A 26,281-nucleotide genomic window follows, 5' to 3' on the forward strand; every position below is an offset into this window, starting at 1 on the left:
TCATCATGTGGAAAAAATAAAGAAGAAGAAAAACTCCAAACAACCCTAGTTGGTCATCTTCACTACCAAAATTGAAAGTCAACTGTAAAAGTTTCAAAACTTTCTTGATGTTTGAAATTTGATGTTTGAAATTTGTGTGTGGATAGATGACCATTTGATCATTATGCTAGTTAGTTCATGTTGGCATGTGATGGGGGGTAAAGTCGTCTTTTTTTTTCAATTTTACCCTTTCGATTCATCTTTCGTAAGAGGAATAATTGCCTTTTCGATAAAAAAAAAAAAAAATTCTTCGAATTTCATGCGTAAAATTTTCAACTTGAAAAATACTTACTTCATCTCCGAATTTAAAGATTCATTTTTAGTAGTGGAAACTTATTCCTGATAGAAAAATAATTGGAGAATCTTGCAAAAGTAAAACCCAACTTTTAAAAAAAATGCTAGCAACTTTATAAGATCACTTGTTAAAATTTGATCTTTTAACACAACTACTAGTTTTTAAGTAGTCAAAATTCGATCATAGTTCAAAAACTGTTTTTTCCCCACAAAATTCAGTCCTTTTCGCTGAATTCTGGTTGCTATGACATCGAACACGCCAATGATTTTTAATCTAAAGCCAGCAATGTCTATTGTGTTTAAACCAAATTTCGATTGATTAGATAATCAAAATTAAAAGTTAATAGGCAAATGTTTCCCTTCTTACTCGATTATGTGATAAATGAAGTTGCGAGCAGAAAACGTTTACAGCATACAACATCGACGCTTCGGCTACTTGTACTATTGTAATTATTTTATGGATATATGGATGATAAATAATGACACAAGGACTAAACTGTAATTACTTAGATTTTTGTTTTGAGGTAATAAAATAAGATTTCTCTATCCCTTAAAAGGAAGGCTGTTAACTGTTCCAAAACACCGATAGAAACGCCAAAAGCCATTGGGAACAGCTTATCTGTCAATAATATAAACAACAAAAACAAGAGGGACCGTATCTGAGAATCACCCAAGCCGAAGGACCTCATTGTAAATACGATCCTCCAAGGGCCCTATATGCAAATACCTAGTTTTTGTTGTTTGTGTTGGGGACACTGGGGAGGGAGACTATAAAGATTCCAAGTCTTGTACACCTATGTTTCCTTAGAACGGCCTTGACTTTTCCTTTATCACACCCCCTAAACTTTTATTTTCATCCCCTCCCCTTCGTCCCTTATAAATTCCGCTGCGTTTTGGTTACGATTCAATGACGATTAATTGCATGATCAAGAAAGAGCCCTCCATGCCTCCTCCACTTGAGGACAAGCAGAGAGATGAGTCACTCATCTTCGACGCTTCGTTTCTAAAACACCAGACTGAGATACCATCACAATTCACATGGCCAGACCACGAGAAGCCTAAGGCTAATCTCCCGGAGCTCAATGTGCCACTGATCGACCTTGCGGGGTTCCTCTCCGGAGACCCTATCGCCTCCACTAAAGCGTCGGAGCTCGTGGGAGAGGCGTGTCGAAAGCATGGTTTCTTTCTAGTGGTGAATCATGGAGTCAAACCGGGGCTTATCTCAGATGCTCATCGTTACATGGACCATTTCTTCGAGCAACCACTTCATGAGAAGCAGAAGGCTCAGAGGAAACTCGGCGAGCATTGTGGCTACGCGAGTAGCTTTACCGGGCGGTTTTCGTCCAAGTTACCATGGAAGGAAACGCTCTCTTTTCACTATTCTACGCACGAGGACTCATCACACATTGTGGAGCAATACTTCCTAAACACATTGGGCCATGATTTTGAACATTTAGGGTATGTAAAGATTTACATTATTCAGTTGGTTTAATTTTTTTTTTTTTTTTGTCGAAATTCTCGAAACGTTGAATGAATTACAATTACAGGAAAGCGTACCAAGACTATTGTGGTTCCATGAACGAACTTTCTCTAGGGATCATGGAACTCTTGGGGATGAGCCTCGGGGTGAGCCGTAGCCACTTCAAAGAATTTTTCGAGGAAAACGAATCTATAATGAGATTAAACTACTACCCACCGTGCCAAAGGCCCGAGGAGACCTTAGGCACGGGCCCGCATTGTGATCCGACCTCACTAACTATTCTTCACCAAGACAAAGTAAATGGACTCCAAGTGTTTGTGGACGACGAATGGAGATCCATTACTCCCAATTTCAATGCCTTTGTTGTCAACATAGGCGACACTTTCATGGTTAGATAAGATCAAGAACCAATCTTTTAACATTATAAATCATAAAAATACATGTTTAATATAGTTTATTGATTCTAAAAATTTGTGGGTTTTTCTTGGAATAGGCACTTTCAAATGGGAGGTACAAAAGTTGCTTGCACAGGGCAGTGGTGAACAGCAAGTGTCCTAGGAAATCTCTTGCTTTTTTTCTTTGTCCTAAAAAGGATAAGGTGGTGAGCCCACCACCTGAATTGGTGGACTCCAATAACCCTAGAATATATCCGGATTTCAGGTGGCCGACCTTGCTCGAGTTCACACAGAAACATTACAGAGCTGACATGGATACCCTTAAGAGTTTCTCTACTTGGATCCTCAAACAACAACAACAACAAAATACAGCTGAAATTTCTTGATTAATTCAATAATCCCATATGATTTCTCACTCGCTCGCTCGAATCCCAGGCCGGTGATTCTTTAAAAAAGAGAAACGATAAAACGGAACATATCGTCGATCATCGTGGTTGACCTATGAGAGTTATAAGCTGATACATCATGTGTTAGTGCACTCTTTAAGGTCAACCACACTTTAGCTACGTACCCTAAAATATATCATTTGGCCTTTCCATTTTCTTTTTCGAAAAGTATCACCGGCGTTACGTCGATCGACCCTCTTACTAGGTACAGTCGGGACTAGTAAAGGGATGCAGAAAAAAATTTCAATGGCCGAATTGAAATAGAAGGAATTTGTGAATAAATGAATAAAGTTATGTAGTGAATGAGGGCAATTTTGTAATTTCAATTCGATCGTTTTATAGAATCATTGTCAATATTTTGAAATACTAATGGTCTCTCTCTCTCTTTTCATAGCTAGCTATAATGGTGTCCAATGTGAAGACCCAATAGAAAGGAACACTTGCATTTGTCTTTTCATTTCAAGTGTGCACGTTTACATTATTTCCTCACAGAAAATAGTTGGTTTTCCATTCTATTTCATGCACTACACAAGTTCATAGGGTCACTCTTGCAACCCACCACTCTTGGCAAAGATGAATTTGTTAATGAAGTAAATGTTAACTACTCTACTTAATATACACAAAACTCTTGTGAGACCGTCTCACTAGTTAATTTTATGATACAGATCTCCGACCCAACGCAACTCATGAAAAAATATTACTCTTTATGACAAAATTATTATTTTCATAGTAAATATGGATAAGATCGATCTGTCTCACAAATATAAATCCGTGAAACTATCTTACAAGAGATCTACTTGCTTATTTAAACGATCTTTTATGTTCTAGCTAGCTAGATGACCATTGTAATTAATATGTGTTGTTCATAATCTATATAATATATAAATTTCATCAAGAATGAGTGTATATATGACATAAAATAGAATGCAAATAACATCGCGTAGATTATCATTTTCGTCGTGAACACTGTGATCATGATGTGAGATAGTTCAATTTCACATGTTAAGCCATAATTTATTGAGATTTAGGATTTACCCTTACATCTAGTCAAGGGCATTAATTTGTATGGGCAAGATTTAGTATTTTTTTTCATTAATCATGCTTTAGAGGTTTATTAATCTAATAAATAATATTTTAAACGTGAACACAATCTTAATTTGTCGTCATATATGTTGGATGAGTCAAAGTTCCCCTTAAGTAAAGTAAAGAAAGGTCTTCTGTTGCTTTTTTTTTTTTATTTATTTAACTTTTAGTATTTTTTCGGAGTGTTATGTAGGCAATGTTTGATATAATGTAAACAATATCCAACATCATATTTGCACTCATAAAAAATAAGATTGAAAGTCAAACAAAAAAACTTGAACTGAAATCAAATTTTGACTGATTAAAGTGTTATGATCGAAATAACAAAAATTGTGGTATAGATAGGGCGTGCACAAATAGACTATTTTTGATAAATTCTTTTATTGAAAGAAAATTATAGATCACAAGTTGATGCTAAGTTGTTAAACTTATTTACAACACACTCAGCTGCACGTCTAAATAACACAGTATGACGATTTACAAGGAAGAAAAATGCAATACAAGATTGCTACAAAAAAATTGACATGGCTATGGCTTGCAGCATGGGCGAATTGAATACACAAATAAATTTTGAAGTGTGATGCAATAAGATCATCCATGTGGATTGTATATCAACTAAGAAAGTTTTTTCTTGAGGTATCTTGAATGTTCTAGATGTCAAATACTCGATTACTAATAAATGACCAAATTATGGGTATTTATAGCCTTCAATCCAATGTTCACCGACGTTTTCTGATCATCAAATCTTTTATCAATGTGCTTATATACTCTTTTCTGGTGCTGATAGTACATTGTCATTTAATGCGCATTTAATTCCTCGTATTATCACGTAAAAGAAGTCGTTGGACTCCACATGTCTGATTATCACTTGAAAATTAAAAAATAACGGCTCCCATTGATATGTTGATCCATTTATGATAGTTGAGAGTTGTTGCAAGCCACAAAATAAGCATGATCAGCTATCATTCATCTCTTCTGATATGTTATGATATCGAATATTTAGAAAAATTCTAAGTGTTTAATCCAATATTCTTAAATAAAATTTTCAAAAAGCATCGAGTCTTCTGATAAGCTTAATTGATCTTGATACGCTCTGATGTTTTTCGTTTCCTGAGATGCTTATATTTGTATTCATATTTGAGTTTGAAAGATAAATTCTTGATCTCGAACATTTGTTCTGATCCGATGATTTGATGTCTGCTTTTGATAGTCATCTCTGTGTCTTGATCTTGGTGTATTCCTTAGTATTTTGATATGTTGATCTTCTTTTGCCTTGATCTTGATATATATTAGTGAAGTAATCTTTGAACTTTGTTCCGATAATTGATCTTACCTCTAATCTTAATTGCGTTTGTACCAGAATATGTTAGTTCACAAAACTTAAGGTATTGTCAACCTAAAAAAATCGATCTTTTAACACAAAGGACTAAAATTTGAAATTTACGAATTTACCGGACGAATTTACTAATTTGGTGATGTAATATCAACCATTTTATATGAAATTTTCTGAAACCAACCTTGGTCATCCTTCTCAAATTATGAAAATTATGAGAGCTTTTAAAGATTAAAATAAAGGGGTCTATCCAAATAGGAAAAATAATATAGGGGGCCAAAATGGAGGTGACATGCTAAACATAAAATTTGGATAGGATATTAAAAAGACTCGAATTAAGTAAATGAATCCAAGAGAAAGACACATGACAATTGACAACCCACAAATTGGAATGAATCATGATAGAGAAGAATAGGAGGAGCTAGCGAGAATCCATCGAGGATTGACAGAGCTTTCGATGCATTGGATTCTAGCGCGAGTGTGTGATTACTTTTATTTTATTTATTTATTTATTTATTTTTTATTATAGAAAACGAAATTGGTTCAGAAAGTTGCTTTGTATAGGTTTTGCTTCTCTAATTGACCAAAAAATTGGTTTAATGCAATAAATTGGCTTATTTTTTTTGGGCAAAAACTTGTGTGAGACGGTCTCACGGGTCGTATTTTGTGAGACAGATATCTTATTTGGGTCATTCGTGAAAAATTATTTTTTTTATGCTAAGAGTATTACCTTTTAGTTTTTATTGTGAATATCGGTAAGGTTGACTCGTTTCACAGATAAAGATCCGCGAGATCGTCTCACAAGAAACTTACTCTATTTTTTGCACAATAAGTCCTATTTCCACTTAAATTCTTAATGTCGATGTGCTAGCAGGCATGTTCAATTTTATGTTAGTATTTTTTAAAAAAATATTTGATATCATACGTTGAAAATCACCTTCAATATACCAAAAAATAATAATTTATCACTCTATAATTAAAATTTGATCGCTTAGAGAAAAAAACACAGACCAACTTACTTGGCAAATTTTGCTTTCGTTTTCCTCTTATTATTGGAATAAGTAAATTTGTAATGTATGATGAGTTTTTGGAAGTTTGTGGCAAAATGGAATACTCACGACATTGTCCTTGTGTTTGTCCTTTGCTTTCTTCCTATGATGATATTTATCATAAATGCGCAACCCCACCGAGTTATTCTTGGCAAAATTACAAATCCCCCACGCTAGTCTGGTCACTATTATTAAGGGTCATCGTCGCAAAACTATAGTAGAATTTGATAACAATAGTATTTCACTCGTGCGATGTATATAGTATATCTTGTATTAATATAATTAAAATTTGAGGCATTTGATGAAGAACGACTTTTGATATTTTAAATGTTTTGTATGGGTTTTGGATGTTTGGTTTTGTGAATAATATATTTAAAATTTATTTAAGAAGTTGTGTATGAGTAATGAAAATATTTAAGTTATATACATTTATTTAAATCGAGATATTTAATCAGTGCTTCTCGAAATATTTATGTTATACAAATATCCAACTGGAATGATTTGTTGTGAAAAAATAAAAATTTACGGTAAAAAGTAAAAATCTCAAACTCTCAAAATTATCACACTACACACTTTATAATATTTTTCTCTCAACTCAATTGTGATTTTCTTCACAAATGAGAGATCTATTTATAGAAAATCTTTACAAATAATCCAAAAATAAATTACATCATTACCTTCATCTTTACAAATAATCCAAAAATAAATTACATCATTACCTTCATCATCACACACAAAATCACATTCAACCTGGATGGCATCTTTCAATTTTATCCAATCCTACCGATTTTTACATTCACCAAAAGATTTTGGTTTATGATCTTCATTATCATTTATGATGTTGATTGCCACATTATAAGAAAATATATCATCAATTTCTTTTATATCTTTTCGGTTCCATATTTTTCCAGTATTAATATAATTGATAGAGATTTCATGATTCTCGTCAGTTTGTGGTTCTGATACAACATTTTCATCATCATGTGTTTCTTCAGGACAACATTCTCTATTTTGTGATCATCATGTGTTTCTTCAGGAACATCATTCTCTATTTTGTGATCATTGTGTTTTTCTAAGAATTTTCTTTTTCGAAAATTTTTATCCTTGGAACCGACTGGCCTTCCACGCTTCAGGCGTTTTACGACATCATGACTTTGTTCAATTTGTTTTTTTGGAATTTCAATTCGAGCAGGAGCATTTACAGCATGTATATATGATTTAGTTACCCTTTTTGCATCTGTAAATGCATCTGGTATTTGATTTGCTATTCTTTTCAAGTGCACAATTTGCTGTACATCTTTTTCACATTGTTGTGTTCTTGGATCCAGATGTAACAATGATGATACAAACCATGTAATTTCCTTTTCGGTATGTTTATTGTCTCTCCCTAACATTGGGAAGATTTCCTCATTAAAATGACAATCAGCAAAACGTGCTGTGAACACGCCGCCTGTCTGAGGTTCAAGATATCGAATGATTGATGGACTATCATAACCGATATAAATTCCAATCTTTCTTTGAGGTCNGTATCTACACGAGCAACATGATGCTCAACAATGATTCTCATAGACATACAATAATCATTGAAAGTCTGGAAAGTAAATTCACCAGCATTATCAAGTCTAATTTTCTTGATTGTATAATCGAGAAATTGATTCCTCAATTTTATTATTTGAGGAAGTAATCTTGTAAATGCAACATTTCGAGTTGACAATAAACATACATGTGACCATCTGCTGGAGGCATCAATCAATACCATGAAGTATATGAATGGTCCACATGGTGGATGGATTGATCCACAAATATCACCCTGAATACGTTCAAAAAACATTGGTGATTCAGTTTGGATTTTGGCTGGTGATGGTCTTATAATAAGTTTTACCAAGAGAACATGCTTTACATTGAAACTTATTATTCTGAAAGATCTTCTGGTCTTTCAACGGATGACTATGTGTATTTTCTATAATTCTTCGCATCATTGTTGAACCCGGATGTCCTAATCGATCATGCCAATGGGTTAATATTGAAGAATTATCAACTACCATGTTTGATTCAATGAGACTTATATGTGTATAATGCAATCCAGTAGGGAGCATTGGTAGTTTTTCAATCACATATTTCTTTCCTGATTTATATGTGGTAAGACACATATATTTCTCACTCCCTTCATTCATTGTTTGAGTATCATACCCATGGGAATATATATCATTAAAACTCAACAAATTTCTTTTCGATTGTGGTGAATACAAAGCATCATTGATCAAAAATTTTGTACCATTAGGTAACAAAAATTGTGCTTTACCATATCCTTTAATCAAGTCTACAGGACCTGATATTGTATTCACCATTGTTTTTGTTGGTTTTAGTTCCAAGAAATATCTTTTATCTCGGAGGATAGTGTGCGTTGTACCACTATCAGGTATGCAAACTTCAGCTTGGTTCATAGCATTTTCCATATTTGAACTTCAAAAAAATATGCAATGAAATAAAATTACTGACAATAAAATACAATACAATACATATTTAAAAATATAACACACTATAAAACATTATCATACGAGTACATAGAAAAATAAAATATTTTACATATTTAATCCACCAGCAAATTGATCATTGTCTGATAAATCAATCAGAAAATCTCCGGCATCAAAATGAGTTGAATCACTCAAATGTTCACTATGTTCAGCGAAGTTGGTCTCCTTTTCTTTCCCGTTTATTGATTCTTTATAAAGTTTACAAAGGTGCTCAGGGGCTCGACAAATACGGGATCAATGTCCTGGAGTACCGCATCTGAAACAAGAACTTTCAAATCTTTTTGAGTGATTCTCATTAACACTCATATTCTCTTGATTTCTTTTCGGTGGATGGTTTGGGACGCTCTTTTAAGATGAGTTATAGAAATAACTATCTCGATTATGTTCAAAACCACGGCCGCGTCCACGACCACGACCACGACCACGACCACTTCCACGTCCCCGTCCACGTCCACGACCACGACCTCGATTTTGTCCTCGACCAAAATCTTGTCTATAACTTTGATTTTGGTTTCCAGGTTTAAATTCATTTTTGCTTACAGCATTTACTTCTGAAAATGCTGTTGATCCAGTGTGTCGGGACTGATGATTTCTCATTAATAGCTCGTTATTTTTTTCCGCCACAAGAAGACAGGCGATGAGTTCAGAATATCTCGCAAATCCACGCACTCTATCTTGTTGTTGTAGAGTTATATTTGATGCGTGAAACGTGGAAAATATTTTTTCAAGCATTTCTGATTCTGTAACCTCATGTCCACAAAATTTTAATTGCGAGATTATTCGATACATCGCCGAATTGTAATCACTTAATTTCTTAAAATCTTGGAATCTCAACATATTCCATTCATCACGGGCGGTCGGAAGTATAACTTCCCTTATATGTTCAAATCTTTCTTTTAATAATTTCCACAGAGCCATGAGATCTTTTTCGATGAGATATTCACATTTCAAACCTTCATCAAGATGTCGACGCAAAAATATTATAGCTTTTGCTTTTTCTTGTGATGAAGATATACCATTTTCTTTAATGGTCTCGCTTAGACCCAATGACTCAAGATGCATTTCTACATCGAGAGTCCATGGCATATAATTTTTCCCCGTAATGTCGAGTGCAACAAATTCGAGCTTTGTCAAGTTTGACATGGTGGTACTAAAAAAAATTATGATGCATTTTATTAGTTAATGAATATTGCAATGCAAAGTAATGGATAAACTACAAATACAAGCATTCGTAAAAATAAAGAAAACACACGAGGAGGATATTCTCTGATAAGTACAAGATTCGTGAGTATTATAACCAAAATAATTAAAAATAACTTTGTGAAAGCCATCTTCTTTTTTCTTCAAAAATTTGATGAAGAATAATTTTAGAGAAGAAGAGAAAGTTGGAGTGATTGAATATGTTTGTGAGATCATATTTATAGGGCAAAAACTAGCCGTTTTGTTACCGTTTATGACCGTTGGTGTACAAGAAAATAAATATATGTATTTGTATAATTTTATGGTAATAATATGGTGTATATAATATTAGTAATGTTTTAAATAATTATGTATATCATATCACAATATTATAATGAGGTGTCATAAGATATTTTGTGTAAAAACCTTATAGACTTTTATACTTGTCGTATCCCTTACTGGGAGTGTGAGATGTCGTCTTAACATCCTCCCAGGATTTATAACAAGTTTTTAAAAAATTTATTTTATTATAACATTATATTATATATTAAGTATATACACAATAAATAAATAAACAGTAAAATAAATATTATTACTTTTGTTACATTTTTCTTCTGTTTTGGAGCTTGGAAAAATATGGAGGATTTTCTTGAACACTATTGTCTACACAAATACATAAAATCACACACATCACAAAAAGACCAAGCGCTTGGGTCGACCAAGCGCTAGCGTGGGTCGACACAAAGCGGTCGACCCAAACGCTGTGTCGACGCAAGCGCTTGGTCGACCCACAAGCGTTTGGGTTGGGTCGACCAAGCGCTTGGGTCGACCAAGCGCTGGCCAAAACTTGGGTCTACCACCCAAGCGTGAGTCGACTAAGCGCTTGGTTGATCCTCACAAAGAGCATGGCCGAGAAGCTTTTCACCATTCGGTTCATGAAATGAGTGTTTGAAAGTCGTCCAATCCTTTTCTTAAATTTGAGAGTGTAATGGGTCTCATTTTTTTTAATTTTGTTTTGCTTTATTTTTTTTTTTTAAAAAATTACAGCTGACAGCTGACGTTCATGGTCGCTCATTAAAGGGTGAGCAGGGTATCACTGATTGATAAAGTTTTGGTTTTGTTGCAGTAAATTTTATACATTTCTGAAATCCTCAATTTTATCTCAAGATATGAAAATGTCTTTCGATACACCAGTATTGTCCAGCATTCTGTCAATTTTGCAACAAAATTGGACTAAATGTGCAAAACTGCCAATTTTTATTGCATTAAAACTAATTATTAGAAGAAAAAACTGAAACTAGGCCAATGTACAAAACAGTTTTTGAAATTTTGTTTGTTTGTTTGTTTTTAAATAATCCGCATAAATAATAGAGAAAGTTGGTGAAAAATCCCTAATCAAAATATTTCTTAGAGAAAGTTGGTGAAAAATCTCTAATCAAAATATTTCTTTGGGTTCATTCTCTACCCACAAAATTATGGTACTATGTCATACAAAATGTGGTACACTTCATATGGAAATGTGGTACTAAAAAATACCCAGGGACTGAATACAAAAAAAATCGACGATCGAAGATTGAAGACCAATTTCTATATGTTCTTTCAGTGGTTTATTATGGGTCCATTCGAAAGGACGGAGCATTTGGTTATCGTCTACAGGTTTGACTTTTGAGTCATTAGTGGAGACTTTTTATTTACCGTCTGGTTTGACTTTTGAGTGGTATCTCAATATTCGAAATATCCAATAAAATAAAAAACTAAAATTATATCTTTTATTTTATTTTCATTTTATAATTTCAACTTATATTATGAATTCCTTCAAAAAAAAACTTATATTATGAATCTTTAATAAATTTTACAATTATAATATTACTTCTATTTGAATACAAATCAATTTAATCATAAAAAAAGACGGTACAAACATGTAACACGAGCGTCGATACACTAGTTATTGTTATGGCTGAGTCGATGAGGATTCCAAATTTCACAATTGACCAGAGAATTATAAAATTGGCTTTTAGTAGAATCTTCAAATTCTTTAACCGTTTTATTATAAGGAATATATCTTGAATTCCCATTTGGCATGTCATAAAGTCAGGTCGGTTATCACCCCACTTATGGCGCATGATAGGAAGCCCAAAGAGTCCTTATTTCTAAAGTGCATTTTTTGAGGACTTGTTCTTCTACCTTCCAAAGCAAGGGTTAGGGCTGCAAACGAGCCGGGAAAGTAAGTTGGACAACACGCTCTCCTTCGAATATGATTAACTTATCGACTTGAGCACAAGCGATATGAGAGAGACCTCGATTTGATCATAAGTGATAGCAAATTTATGTGATACTTCGGCTATTGCGGCACGCTTTAAAAAAAGACTGTCTGATTAGAATTTTTAGAGTAAAAATCTCGAACATTTTATTCACAAGGAGAAATTCTAAAATTTGGTCTTGAATGTTGACATATTTTGGTTTTTGGTCTTGTAATTTGTTAAAATTTGATCAGAAAATTGATTTATTTTATATTTTAAGTCATTTTTCATCACAATGATGTTCTGATAAGAATTTTCATCATGTTCCTACTGTATCGACAACATATTTATTGTAATGAAACCAAACTTTAATTTATTTACATGATCAAAAACTAAAACATCCCCATTTATATGACAAATTTTACAATTTTCTTTAAAATATACATAAAAATCAAACTGTTTGCAGCGTCGACATTAAATTTTTGTCATCCAGAAAAAAAGGGATATAAAATATAAGAGCAGTGAAAAATGGGCCTCCTTCACATGGCAACTTTTGTTGTTTGGTAATAGGGCAAATAGGTGTCGTCTCTATTTCGTGCTTTCACAGGCAATGGCACAAACTTCATTATGTCCTATTTTGTTTGGTTCCAACCTTTTTATTACACTATAAGACACCTCTTAGGATCTTGTCAGAGATCCCACCTGTCCTATTTTATGCAAAAACTCGAACCGAATTAAAATCAGCGAACGAATTAATGGATTTTTCAGAAAAAAAAAACTAAGAGAAAAAACTTAATCAATGAGAGGTTTCTATTAAAGTTCAGAAACAGAACCGTGCAATTTTTATCACAAATCTCGTTGTTAGCCTGGAAATCAGTCGTTGTTTACGAGCAAAAAGTGTTCAGGAACGATGCATTTGCAATTTAGGGTTGGATGGTTGTGGGGTGTTTAGGGTTGGATTTTGCAAGGCTATGACCAGTTTATGACCGATTTTTTTTAAAAAAAATCTATATAAAAATAATTTTATTTTAAAAAAGGGTTAAATTGGTTATCCATTTGTTAAAATTAAAAAAGACAAAGCCGATTTGTTAAAATAAAAAACCAAAACAAAACCGAATCAATCGATTTGACCGATTTTTTGAAAAATTAAAACCGAATTTCCGACGAGTGAGCGAGCAATTATTTTGATTAAAACTAATTGTTAGTAATTAACTGATTCTTTGTTTATTCATCAACTGCAATGAAAAAATATTAAAACTAAATTTTATTTTACTTTGTTTTGTCAGATTAATTAGATATTCAGCAAATAATTATATACAATAATAAAGTTTTTTTTTTATTAAATATGATGACGATGTTCGAAACTTATTGTTAGTAATTAATTATATCTTACAATATTATTTTAAAAAAAATTAATATAATGGTGAAGTTTGAAGATGATTGAGCTCGAAACACTTGATATCAGATGAAAGAGGAAGATTCAAGCAAACATTAGCATGTTGGATTCAGGTGGTCCGATGTCGCTCCTCCGAAGCGAAAAATGAAACGTATTGGATCATCACCTACGTCAAGAACAAAACCTTAGAGACACCGAAGCCAAAAATGAAACGTATTTGGAATTTTTAAGAATATGTACCATGTTTCACGAAATATTATTCAAAAAAGTTATAAAAGGACGAATTATAAAAATACTAAGAAGTAAAAACACAATAGTTTGGTACGAGATAATCGGTTAATATTTACTTACATTATTTAACAGAAAAATTGATGTAGCGAAAGAAAATTTAACAACCTTAACCTTCAGTATCCTTAGTTAGTGTTTGACTAATTTATGTCGTTAAAATGCATTGAATTTGTTGGGTTAAGGTGTATTAGCGATATAAGTATTGAGATGAGTGACACTTTGGAAAGCATTCGCTTGTCAAGCTGTCGACGTTGTGCTGTTTGATTTAGTTTGCTAGGTGAACCGTAAAAGAGAGACGTAAGATCTTAACGAATAAGACGGTCTCTGATGAGGATATGATCGATGACAGAGAAATGATAACACTGGTTTCGAAGATATACGAGACAACACCAACAATGAGACAATCTTCTCTTTGAACTCATGAAACTAACCGTCCGATCCATCAACACTCAAGTAGGTGTAGCCGCTCATTTCCACTCTCGCTTAATATGAGGCTCTAATTCGTTATAAGTATAAGAAATTAAAGTTATATCTTGGTTGATACGTAATTTTTGATCTAGTATAAGTGTTTGATCCTTTTATTTATTAATTTTGAGGGCCTTAAAAGATTTGAAACAAATTTTGTAAAACCCGGGATTTTGTAATATCGAGATCATATCAGTTTAATATCAGGTTAATAATTTGATGGTGTAATCTTGGATATTAATATTTAAATCATTCAGAATATAAGATTTGTTTTAAGGTTATCTAAGTTGTGTAGATAATTTTATCGTGTACAGAATTATAAAGCTCGAGATTAAGATAATATTATCTATTTTTAAACTTGAAATTTTGGTAGGAATAAATTTATCTCAATCTAAGGAATTAAAGAAGGAATTTTGAAAATAAGCAGATAAATGTCTAAGATTTAGGTTGATATTGAGATACCGGGATAAAAGATCAAATAAGAGATAATAAAATCCCTAGAATTCGAAATCTAACAATATACACCATGAGATTTTCGAAAATTAGGTGGAAAAAAAGAAGGAGATTTCGGATATCTACCTAGATCACGAATACATCAAGATTTTAGATTTGATTCACAGTTCAAACGCACTATCACGATAGCAGCCAACTCCTATAAATAGAAGGGCCCTAGTTTTCGAAAATCCCACCTTAGAATACAGCAAATTTTCGAAAATTCTCCTCTAGTCTCCATAGGAATTTTCGAGCACAGCGAAGCGCTGCCGCCGTCCAGCCGTTGAAGATGAATTTTCGAAATTCCTGTGCAAGCAACCCTAATTATTCACGTAATTTTTGCATCAAGAATTTAAAGTAAGTGGGCAAATTTTAAAGTTTAAATTTTTGGGTTATGTGTTTTTCTTTTTAAAGAAAAAAAAATTGCTGCCGAACACCGTCTACGTTTTTTTAAAAATCTTGTTACGTTTTCGTGAGAACACTGTGAGGATTCCTTGAAAATGAGTGAAATTCCAACATATGGCCCTTAACAGTGGGATAGAACTGTTTTCCGGCCTCGCCCCCTTAGATGATTAAAACTTAGGGACTGACGTCAGGAAACCATGAAAGGGGAAAAATTGCAGTGTTAAAAATTATGAAAAGCATGCTGTAAATATATGTTATTTTCGAATATATGAAATTTTTATGTGGTGTTCGACAATTCCCCCATTTACTGAGTATTCCCAAAATACTCACCCCTTACAACCTTTCCCAGATAAATCCGAAGAGCAGGTAGAAGAAGAAGAATCAGAACAGTTTTGGGGATGGTGATTAGTGGACATGATTATTATTTTTAATTTTAGAAATTTAAAATTTTAGATTAGACGTTTCCGCAAATTTATTTTATTTCAGTGGTAAAGACAGTTGTTTTTTTGAGGAGTTATGAATAATAAACTGGTTTCGGTTTATACTATGCTACGAGGCTGGTTGTTTCAATTGTGTGATTGTTAAACAACGCCGGTGTCAAATCCTGAGTTTCGGGGCGTGACAAATTTGTTTAAATTAAATTGTTCCCATCCATGACCTAAAATATCAAAGACAAATATCAAATATACTAAACAAATATAAGATATACTTAACTAAAAAAATTAAACTCAAAACATTCATTAAAGAAAATTAAAAATATTTATGTTTTTATTTTGGCATTATCTTTAAATTTAAATATATAAAAATTAAGTATCTCACATTATAATCTTAATTGGTCATATCGAAGCCTTTGGATTTTCTTTTAAACCAATAGAACTGACACATGAATGCTCCGATGTGGCCTCGATAACTTGTTTTATCTGCAGGAACAAGACAAAGAAATTTTGTTTGTATTCTTGATATTTTAGTTCTTAAATTTTAGGTAGCAAATTTCCCATCAGTGGTTTATTTAATTGATGGAATTGAAAACGTTAGAAGCCTAGGAAAATTATCCATTTTCATCAAATTTTGTGTGGTTTCTTCAATCCTCATATTAACTTCTTTTATATATTTTTTTTCCATTGATCGTGTTAGCAAAAATTACTTTCAAAAGAAATTATTTTCACGCTCACCGTAGTAAAATTAGAACAAATTTATTTTTGTAGTTTAATTTTCTCAAAGAAAAACACATTGTTCTAATCAGGGATGTAAACAAACGAATAAAGTCGTTCGCGAGCTTTTCGATTTAACCAAACTATAATCAGGGATGTAAACATCGAGCTCAAATTATTTTATTTGATTGTTCATGATTTGCGCACAATCTTTAATTTATTATTATTAATTATTAATATAAATAATTATATATTAATAAATATATTTTGAACATTTATTTTCGAATAACTCACGAACATATTCAAATATTTCAAACCAAAATCGAACTTGTTCTTGGATAAAGATGAGTGTTCAAATGGATTTTTTGAATACATTGTTTTTACAATCTTTTAAAAATATATATAATTAACATATTTAGTAAACTTTTTTCTTCGATACGTTTGTTGATACTGTGCTTTTTTTTTCATTATTATTTTAAATATAATGTCGATTTCTAATATTTTGCTGTTAATTTGGGTTAAATAGGATTTGGACAGCCCAACCACAACGTTAATCATACTATTCATTAACAAACTAGGAATTTGTCATTTGCTTAGAACGTATAAAGTATATTACATGAATTTGTTATTGACTTGTTTAACATGTGTGTCCATATATATTAAAGTAAATTCCAATCAATTACACGAATTTAGAAATCGACAGCTCGATTAATTAAATTAAATTATATATATATATATCGACAGCTCATTGGTAAACTCATTGCACAACTTTTGAGGTGTACGGATTAACAAATAACAAGCGCTTTCAAGAAAATATTTTATTTATATAAATATGAATTCATTCCAAATATAACTCTAAGGCTGCGTTTGGTTGGAGGATAAAATAAACTAATGATTAGTATGTAAATGATAAAGAAAATGATTGTCGTAGAAATGTAATATATGGTGTAAAATAATATTATGTTTGGTAGATTTTTAAGTATAGGATAATTTTGAATTTTTTGTTGAAAGGACAAAATTGCCCTTTTCTTCTTTTTTTTTCTTCCACTCCGGTGGTGGCGGTCCGGCGACCGAGGTGGCGGTGACGACGGCGCGGCGGCGACGGGCCGACATTCTGGCGAGGTAGCGGCGACGGCGGTGCGGCGGCGGTCCGACGAGGTGGCGGCGACGGTGATGGTCCGGCGGTCTGGCCGCGAAGACGTCGGCGATCCGACAGCCGAGGTGGTTCAACAGCGGTGAAAGAGGAAGGATAAAATTGGAAAGAGAGTAAGAATAGATGAAGGATTAATAATTCTACGGAAGAAGGATATATTATTTAATCACACGTAATACAACTTAATCATTTATAGGAGTGATTGACCAAGATAATGTTTTGATCATCAAATCAATTAAAACTTAATATTAGGATAATAAATTGATATTTTTTTTTCATTTTTATCTTATTGTCACCGCAATGTTAACATGAATAATGTTGACATGACAATAGATATTGTGGGCTGAAATTGAAAACTTTGGCGAAAATCAAACCATTTGAGGAAAAAAAACATATTTATTGCATTAAAATCAAAATTTGATCAATTTGTTAGAATCAAACGCTTAACATTAGACCAAAATCTATAACTATTAGCATATACACAACTTTTTTTTATTATGTTGTGGCAAGGCAGAGCCCTGTACTATGATGTTTTATAAGTTTTTCCAAAGAAGTGTTATATATATATATATATATGCATTGTGTTTATTTAATATGGCTTATTGTTTCAAATGATAAACAATAACATTAAACTTAGTTATTGTCAAATATAGATTTTCGTTATTATTATTGATATCCTGTAACAATATTTGTTCAAGATATTTATATTTATATTTTTCTTTTTATTTCTTTTTGAAAGGAGAGATTATTTTTCTAAGATCATGAAAATATGCTTTTGTTTCGGCCCCATGATAAACAATACCCATCAAACCCATTTCGTATATGGACCCGATAGAATAAGAAAATTGTCACATAGAAGCAAAATGGGAAAATAAGTACAGAAAATTGCCTGTAAAAAACTATAGATTTTGGTGAAGTGACGAGGATTTGTTCATTGGCTCGTTTCAAAGAAAAAAAAAGTTTTAATTGTTTGGTCCAAATCCAACGTTGTCGAAAAATCCTCCAAAATCGACAAATTTATTTGTATAATGTAGAGAAAGAAATTAGCGATATAAAATTATAGCTTTAGACCGTTGGATGTTGGACTTTTTCCATAGTGTAGAGTGAGTGTAAATCGAACAATGAAGGATATAGCCTTATTAAAATATTAAGTGATGTAAAAAAGGAATGATGAGTTTGTTTTATGTAGAAATATAAAGTTAATATGGTAAGTTTATATTAAGTTACACTTTATGATGAGTTATTGACTCTAACGGCCGGGTAATTAAAGTAATTATCATGTAATGTATAATATAATTATCGACATAAATATGCAGCGAAAAATGTCATTTTAAAATTTAAGACAATGAGAACCCAAAATTTTCATTTTAGAAGATACTACATGTTATTTTATATAATATCAAAATAAGTTCCGTACGATTTATAATATTTGAGGCATTGCAAATCACATAATTTTAACCTTCAAGAATTTATTTTCTTTCACTAACAAAATTTAATAGCAATCAACAACTTTAAGATTTTTGAAAGACTTAATCCAAAATATTTTTATCAATAATATTGATAGGATGACAATGGGTCGGGTTAAACCCGTCTAGAATTGAGACGTGTTAAAATCCAGTCAAATGGGTTTCGGAGCGAGGTCAACCGGTCCAATTATGGATCCGAGGCGGGTATCGGGTGTGGGCGGACCCTCCCTGTATATATGCATATTACACATATATTATATATGCATATTACATATATATTATATATATGTACACTTATATATACACATATATGATATATGTAGACTGTATATATACATTTATTGCATTGTATATATATGTATATAATATATACATGTATGATATATTATTAAATATATACACACACAATATATAAATATAGACATATACATATTATATATATAGATTTCATTTAATATATATGTATGTGAGATAACATTTGAACTTGAAAACGTCTACGATACATGAACAAATAGCTATCATTCCGAATCCGGATAACTCTTCCGTATGCGTCATCACACCCTAACCTGATTATCAACCACATAAGGTAACTAACCTAGAGAGGGTGAATAATAATCTAATATGTTATTATTAAAATAAAAACAACATGTATTGTAATGAATAGGGGTGTAAAAATCTAACACGGCCTGGTTTGACCCCAAAAAAATCAGATTTGAAGGCTTTCGAGTTTAGGTCAAATCGGGTTGAACTCAATATCAGACTCGAAAAAGTAATGGAATTCGGTTGATCGAAAATTTTGATTATTTTTTTAAAAATATATAATTAATAAATATTGCCTACGTTTTTATATATTGTATGTTTGAAAAAAATTATTATATATTTATATAATAACTTTTCATCATTTAATATTTATTTTGTACATTTATTATTTTTTTAAACAATTGTTTATTTAATTTATCAAATATAATTTTAATTTTCTATAATTAGACTTTCAAATTTAAATCTGAGAGATTTTTTTTATTATATGTTTAAATTAAAATATTATTATTATTATTATTTAATTAGTTTTTTTAAAAAATCAAAATCATGTTGAGTCGAGCTGATCAGGTTGAGTCGGGTTCGAGTTCGGACTGAGAGTTTTTTGGGTTGGTTTGGGTTTTGGTTTGGGTTCTGGTTGGACAGCTTTTTAATATTATATATCATGCATCAACCCGACCCGAACCCACCCGAATTGACACCGCTATTAATGAATGATATGTGGATGCAATGCATGACAATGTCATAATCATATGCAATGATAATCAGAATAACGGTAATGATATCAGCAGATCAGCAGTATCAATTGTTCAAGAAAATCAACCGAAGCAGGGCAACATCAGCGTAGGAACACTCATCCACCAGTATGCTACCCACGTATCTTATTCAAGTTGCCAAGGATTTCAGACACATTGTGTTTTTTTCAGCCTACATCATCTCTTGGCAAGGTCACTGTTCCATATCATCCTAAAATTAACATGTCATTGACATAGTTAAGACTCAATATGAAATGAAATTTTATGCGTCGATTCTATATATATTCAAAGAAAAATATGGACCGACAGAATAGGAAAATTGCTGAGGGGAAATTGATTCACATAGAAGGAAAATGAAAAAATAAGTACAGAACATTCAATATATTTTAATCAGAATTTAATTGTTTCATTAATTAAAAGTACGTCCATATTTATAAGACGAAAACAGAATTTGGACAATATTTCCAAAAAACGGCAAGTCTATATTTAAAATGACCAAGGGAAAACAATAACGGAGATACCTCAATATTTTTAAAAACGGAAGTCTTCGATAGAATTTGCCTGTAAAAAACTATATATTTTGGTGAAGTGACGAAAATTTGTTCATTGGCTCGTTTCAAAGAAAAGAAAGTTTTAATTGTTTGGTCCAAATCCAATTGTCGAAAAATCCTAAAAAATCGACAAATTTATTTGTATAATGTAGAGAAAGAAATTAGCGATATAAAATTATAGCTTTAAACAGTTGGATGTTGGACTTTTCCAGTGTAGAGTGAGTGTAAATCGAAACACGTACTATATAGCCTTAAAAAACGAGTCACATATTAAGTGATATAAAAATGGAATGATGAGTTTGTTCTATGTAGAAAAATGAAGTTAGTATGCGTAAGTTTATATTAAGTTACACTTTATGATGAGCCATTGACTCTAACAGGTAATTAAAGTAATTGTTATGTAATATTTAATTTAATTATCGACATAACTCTGCAGCTAAAAATGTCATTAGAAAATTTAAGACAACGAGAACCCAACATTTTCATTTTAGAAGATACTACATGTTATTTTATATAATATCAAAATAAGTTCCGTACAATTTATAATATTTGAGGCATTGCAAATCACATAATTTTAACCATCAAGAATTTATTTTCTTTCCCTAACAAAATTTAATAGCAATCAACAACTTTAAGATTTTTGAAACTTAATCGAAAATATTTTTATCAATAATATTGATAAGGATGACAATGGGTCAGGTTAAACCCGTCCAATTTGAGGCGTGTTAAAACCCAGTCAAATGGGTTTTGGAGCGAGGTCAACGGGTCCAATTTGAGGCGTGTTAAAACCCAGTCAAATGGGTTTTGGAGCGAGGTCAACGGGTCCAATTATGGATCCGATGTGGGTATCGGGTTTGGACGGACCCGCCCTGTATATATGTATATTATATATGCATACCACATATATATTATATATATGTAATTTGCATATGCATTATAATATATAAGTACACTTTTATATACACATATATGATATATGTAGACTGTATATATATACATATATTGCATTGTATATATATGTATATAATATATACATGTATGATATATTATTAAATATATATACACACATAATATACATAATATATAAATATAGATGTATGCATATTGTGGGGACCCGGACGCTAATCTTGTTCTTAATCGTCATTGGGACTAATTAATCAATTATAATAAATAGGGTCTAATTTTTTTTTTAAAAATATAATATCAAATGCGGAACGTAATGGAATCACTCTACTATACATATCAATATAAAAGTAAAGTACAAGTCTTGTATCATATACAATCATTTACAAACTAAGGTTCAACTACTAAATATCAAGTGTTTAACCTTATCTCAGATCAAGTCCGTAGTCTCCACTCTAATCACGATCTCTCTATTCATCTCCTCGACCCTGAACCTGTCCCACCTGTTGTCATGCACACATACAGACACGACAACAGCCGGATAACTCCGGTGAGAATAAATCTCAGTATAAATCAACGAAACATGCAATCATATAATTAATATAAGGCATGAAGGAGATATCAGATATATATCAAAATCTGAAACATAATCAATATCAAACTATCAATCATACTCGTGACTCCACGACTCATACTAGACTCAATCCTAGCCTAGGGATCCCGGTTTCCAGACGTTGGCATTCCTATATCGAATAACACTAATAGAAGAAACTCCAATTCTATCCACTTCGATATAACCAAACATCTGGTGTCTTGACCTATCCGTCACAGACTATGGCATTTTCATCAATATACTATCCTGTGACAATGTGCAATGTGCCAGCGACAATTCCATCACTATTCGGCACTACTGTCACAAGATCACTCGTCTAACACTCGTCTAATACATGCTTTCTATAAATCAATAGAACAAGCATATCAATGTCAAACAATTGCAATAAAATAAAGTATGTGGTTTTAGGGAAACTAGAGTCCAATCTGACTCCAGTTAATCTCCCGGTTAACATCGACTTATACCTTTCGTTCGTAGTCTCGGTCTGAAGAATTGGAAGTTCTGAATTCAAGACTGTCTCTGTCAATCTGAAATGACATATCGAGAATAGCAATATCAATATTCCATTCGTAATTCAATACCGAATCTGATCAATCTGAATTTAATTCAAAATCAACGGCATAACGGGACAATCTCGATATCCCCGTTAATACAACATCAACAGATAACAGTTACAATCTATAATCAATATCCAATACAATCTGTAATCCAACCATTATCCAAATATGTCCAATACCAATCACTATAATCTGAAAAATCATAACAAATCCCTAATCAATCTGTTTTTCAATCTGACTTCGATTCTATGATGTCTAACATGTCAAGAACATCATATATGAATCTTATTCAATTCTTACAATAGCATAATTTCAACACATATCAAAACGTAACAAAACTTACGTCCAGTTGTAGCTATCTCGTCGCGCATATGCGCGAGACCGTCGGGTCTGACACCCTACTCAACTTATGTCATTCCAATTCCTTCCTCGAAGTGGTCCGTCTATCATCCGATCAAGTTATAAATTAATCAATCGCAGATTACAGTGATAAAATCTCAGGCATTACACATATTATATATATAGATTTAATTTAATTAATAATTTATTTAAAATTTTTAATTGAATGTATGGCGGGGTCTACAGAGTTGGGCCCGTCAGGTTTTGAGACCGGGTGGGGCGGGTTCGAGTTTAGGCCCTAATTTTTTTGATAGGGTGGGTCTCGAGTTTGGTCAAACCCGCCTCTAACCTCATAGTTTCCATCCCTAAATATTGGTACACATATAGAAAGTATGTGAGACAATATTTCAACTTGAAAATGTCTATGATACGTGACAAATAACTATCATTCTGAATTCAGAGAACTCCTCCGTATCGTCATCACATCCTAACCTGATTATCAACCACATACAGAAGGTAACTAACCTAGAGAGGGTGAGTAATAATCTAATATGCTATTATCAAAATAAAAACAACATGTATTGTAATGAATAGGGGTGTAAAAATCTAACACGACTTGAGAGAACCGAATCCCGCCAATCAAGCTAATTCAGAAAATTTCAGCAACTGATTTGATGTTGTAGATTTGGAGAAATTTCAGTTGTATGATGGCTGAATTCGAGGCTGATTATGGATTTGATGCTAGCCGGTTTCCTCATTTAGCTCCTCCATGTCGACAATAGGTAGGGACAAATTTGCAGACTTTGAAATTTCAAAAGGTTGGCAGAATTGTCTCAGAAAAATTCAGAGGAGAAAACGCGTTTCTATTTGCGTTTTCACACTGACAGGGGTTCTATAAATAGAGCTCCCCCTTCATTATGAAATCATCCATTCTTCGAGTTTTCTCTCATCTTATAGCATTCTATAATATTTGTGAGGTGTTTGTTCTCCTGTATTAAGAGAGTGTGTGATCTCTTTGGAAACACAATGAGTGAGTTGTACACCACAAAATATTATAGTGGAAATTCTTTCATCTTGCCCGTGGTTTTTACCCTAATAATTTTTAGGGGTTTTCCACGTAAATCTCGGTGTCCAGTTTATTCTTTATTTTCGGGTTTATTATCTCAAATTCCGTACGTAGGACCAACAAGTGGTATCAGAGCCTTGGTTTAAATTTCTTAAAATTCTGAGTATGCTCTGTGGTTGCAGCCTAGACTGATCTTCCACATCAGAAAAGATTTTTTGAGATTTTTTATTTAAGGCGGGATTATTTTGTCCAGTCTACTAAAATTGTTGTAGACATAATGGCGGGTAGGTACGAGATAGCAAAGTTCAACGGAAGCAATTTTATGCTGTGGAAAATAAAGATACAAGCAGTTTTAGGAAAGGAGAATTGCTTGACGGCTATTGGAGATAGACCGGTGGAGATTACGGATGATGGAAAGTGGAATGAGATGAATGACAACGCTGTTGCCAATTTACACTTGGCTATAGCAGACGAAGTATTGTCAAGTATCTCTGAGATAAAAACAGCAAAAGTTATCTGGGATACTCTGACAAAGATGTACGGAGTCAAGTCGCTACACAACATGATTTTCCTAAAGAGAATGCTTTATACTCTTCGGATGATGGAGTCCTCATCGATGAACGACCATATCAACACACTAAATACTCTATTTGCTTAACTCACTTCTATGGGGCATAAAATAGGGGAAAATGAACGTGCGGAGCTTCTACTTCAAAGTCTACCAGATTCATATGATCAACTTATCATCAACATTACCGACAATATTCTTATGGGCTTTCTAAGATTCGATGATGTCTTAACTGCGGTTCTCGGTGAAGAAAGCCGGCGCAAGGATAAGGAAGATAGGTTGGTAACATCGAAGCAGGCGGAGGCTTTACCGATGAAAAGAGGAAAATTTATGGACCGTGACTCCAGTGGGAGCCAAAGACGAGGTAGATCAAAGTCGAGAAGTAAGAAGAAAAATATTTACTGCTTTAAATGTGGCGGTAAAGGGCACTTCAAGAAAGAGTGTACGAGTATCGAGAAGAGTTCTCAAAGAAATGTGGCCAGTACTTCAGGCAGTGGTGAAATATTATTTAGCGAAGCAGCAACTGTCGCAGAAAGCAGACACAAATTTTGTGACACATGGATTATGGATTCAAGAGCGATGTGGCACATGACGTCTCGGAGAGAATGGTTTGACCATTATGAACCAGTCTCAGGAGGATTTGTATTCATGGGAAATGATCATGCCTTGAAAATCGCTGGGGTCGGTACTATCAAAATTAAAATGTTTGATGACACCATTCGTACCATACAGGAGGTACGACATGTGAAAGGGCTGACGAAAAATATTTTGTCCTTGGGGCAATTGGATGACATCGGGTGCAAATCTCGTATCGAGAATGAGATCATGAAAATTGTGAAAGGTGCGCTTGTGGTTATGAAGGAGGAAAAAATTGCTGCAAATCTGTATGTACTTTTGGGAGAAACACACAAAGAGGCAGAACTAGCTGTTGCATCAATTGGTTCAGGAGAAGAATTTACAGTGTTATGCCATAGAAAGCTCGGGCATATGTCATAACGGGGGTTGAAAATTCTCTCAGAACAGAAGCTGCTGCCGGGACTTCCAAAAGTGTCATTACCTATTTGTGAGCATTGTGTTACTAGTAAACAACACAGATTAAAGTTTGGCACTTCTACTGCCAGGAGCAAAAGCATATTGGAGCTGATTCATTCGGATGTTTGGCAAGCACCGGTTGTATCCCTAGGAGGAGCGAGATACTTTGTCTCGTTCATTGATAATTTATCTAGGAGATGTTGGGTGTATCCAATCAAGAAGAAATAAGATGTTTTCCAGGTCTTCAAAGATTTCAAAGCGCGTGTTGAACTTGATTCTGAAATAAAAATCAAGTGTTTGAGGACTGACAATGGAAGAGTATATACCAGTGATGAATTTGATGCATTTTGTCAACATGAGGGCATCAAAAGACAAGTCACGACGGCTTACACACCTCAACAAGATGGAGTGGCGGAGCGGATGAACAAAACCTGATTGGACAGAACAAGAGCTATGTTGAGGACTGCGGGTC

General features: G+C 33.0%; 1 protein-coding gene across 1 annotated transcript; it reads left to right on the forward strand.

The window, feature by feature from the left end:
* The first annotated feature begins 1,153 nt into the window (after positions 1-1,153).
* Positions 1,154-3,108, forward strand: LOC140982350 (gibberellin 20 oxidase 1-D). The gene is made up of 3 exons (XM_073448830.1): positions 1,154-1,791; positions 1,881-2,202; positions 2,307-3,108. Exons 1-3 carry the CDS (start codon positions 1,241-1,243, stop codon positions 2,592-2,594), a joined length of 1,161 nt encoding a protein of 386 aa, XP_073304931.1. The 5' UTR covers positions 1,154-1,240; the 3' UTR covers positions 2,595-3,108.
* Positions 3,109-26,281: the final 23,173 nt, after the last annotated feature.

Source organism: Primulina huaijiensis, chromosome 8 (assembly GCF_012295235.1).
Source record: "Primulina huaijiensis isolate GDHJ02 chromosome 8, ASM1229523v2, whole genome shotgun sequence".
In the NCBI taxonomy this organism is placed as follows: Eukaryota; Viridiplantae; Streptophyta; class Magnoliopsida; order Lamiales; family Gesneriaceae; genus Primulina; species Primulina huaijiensis.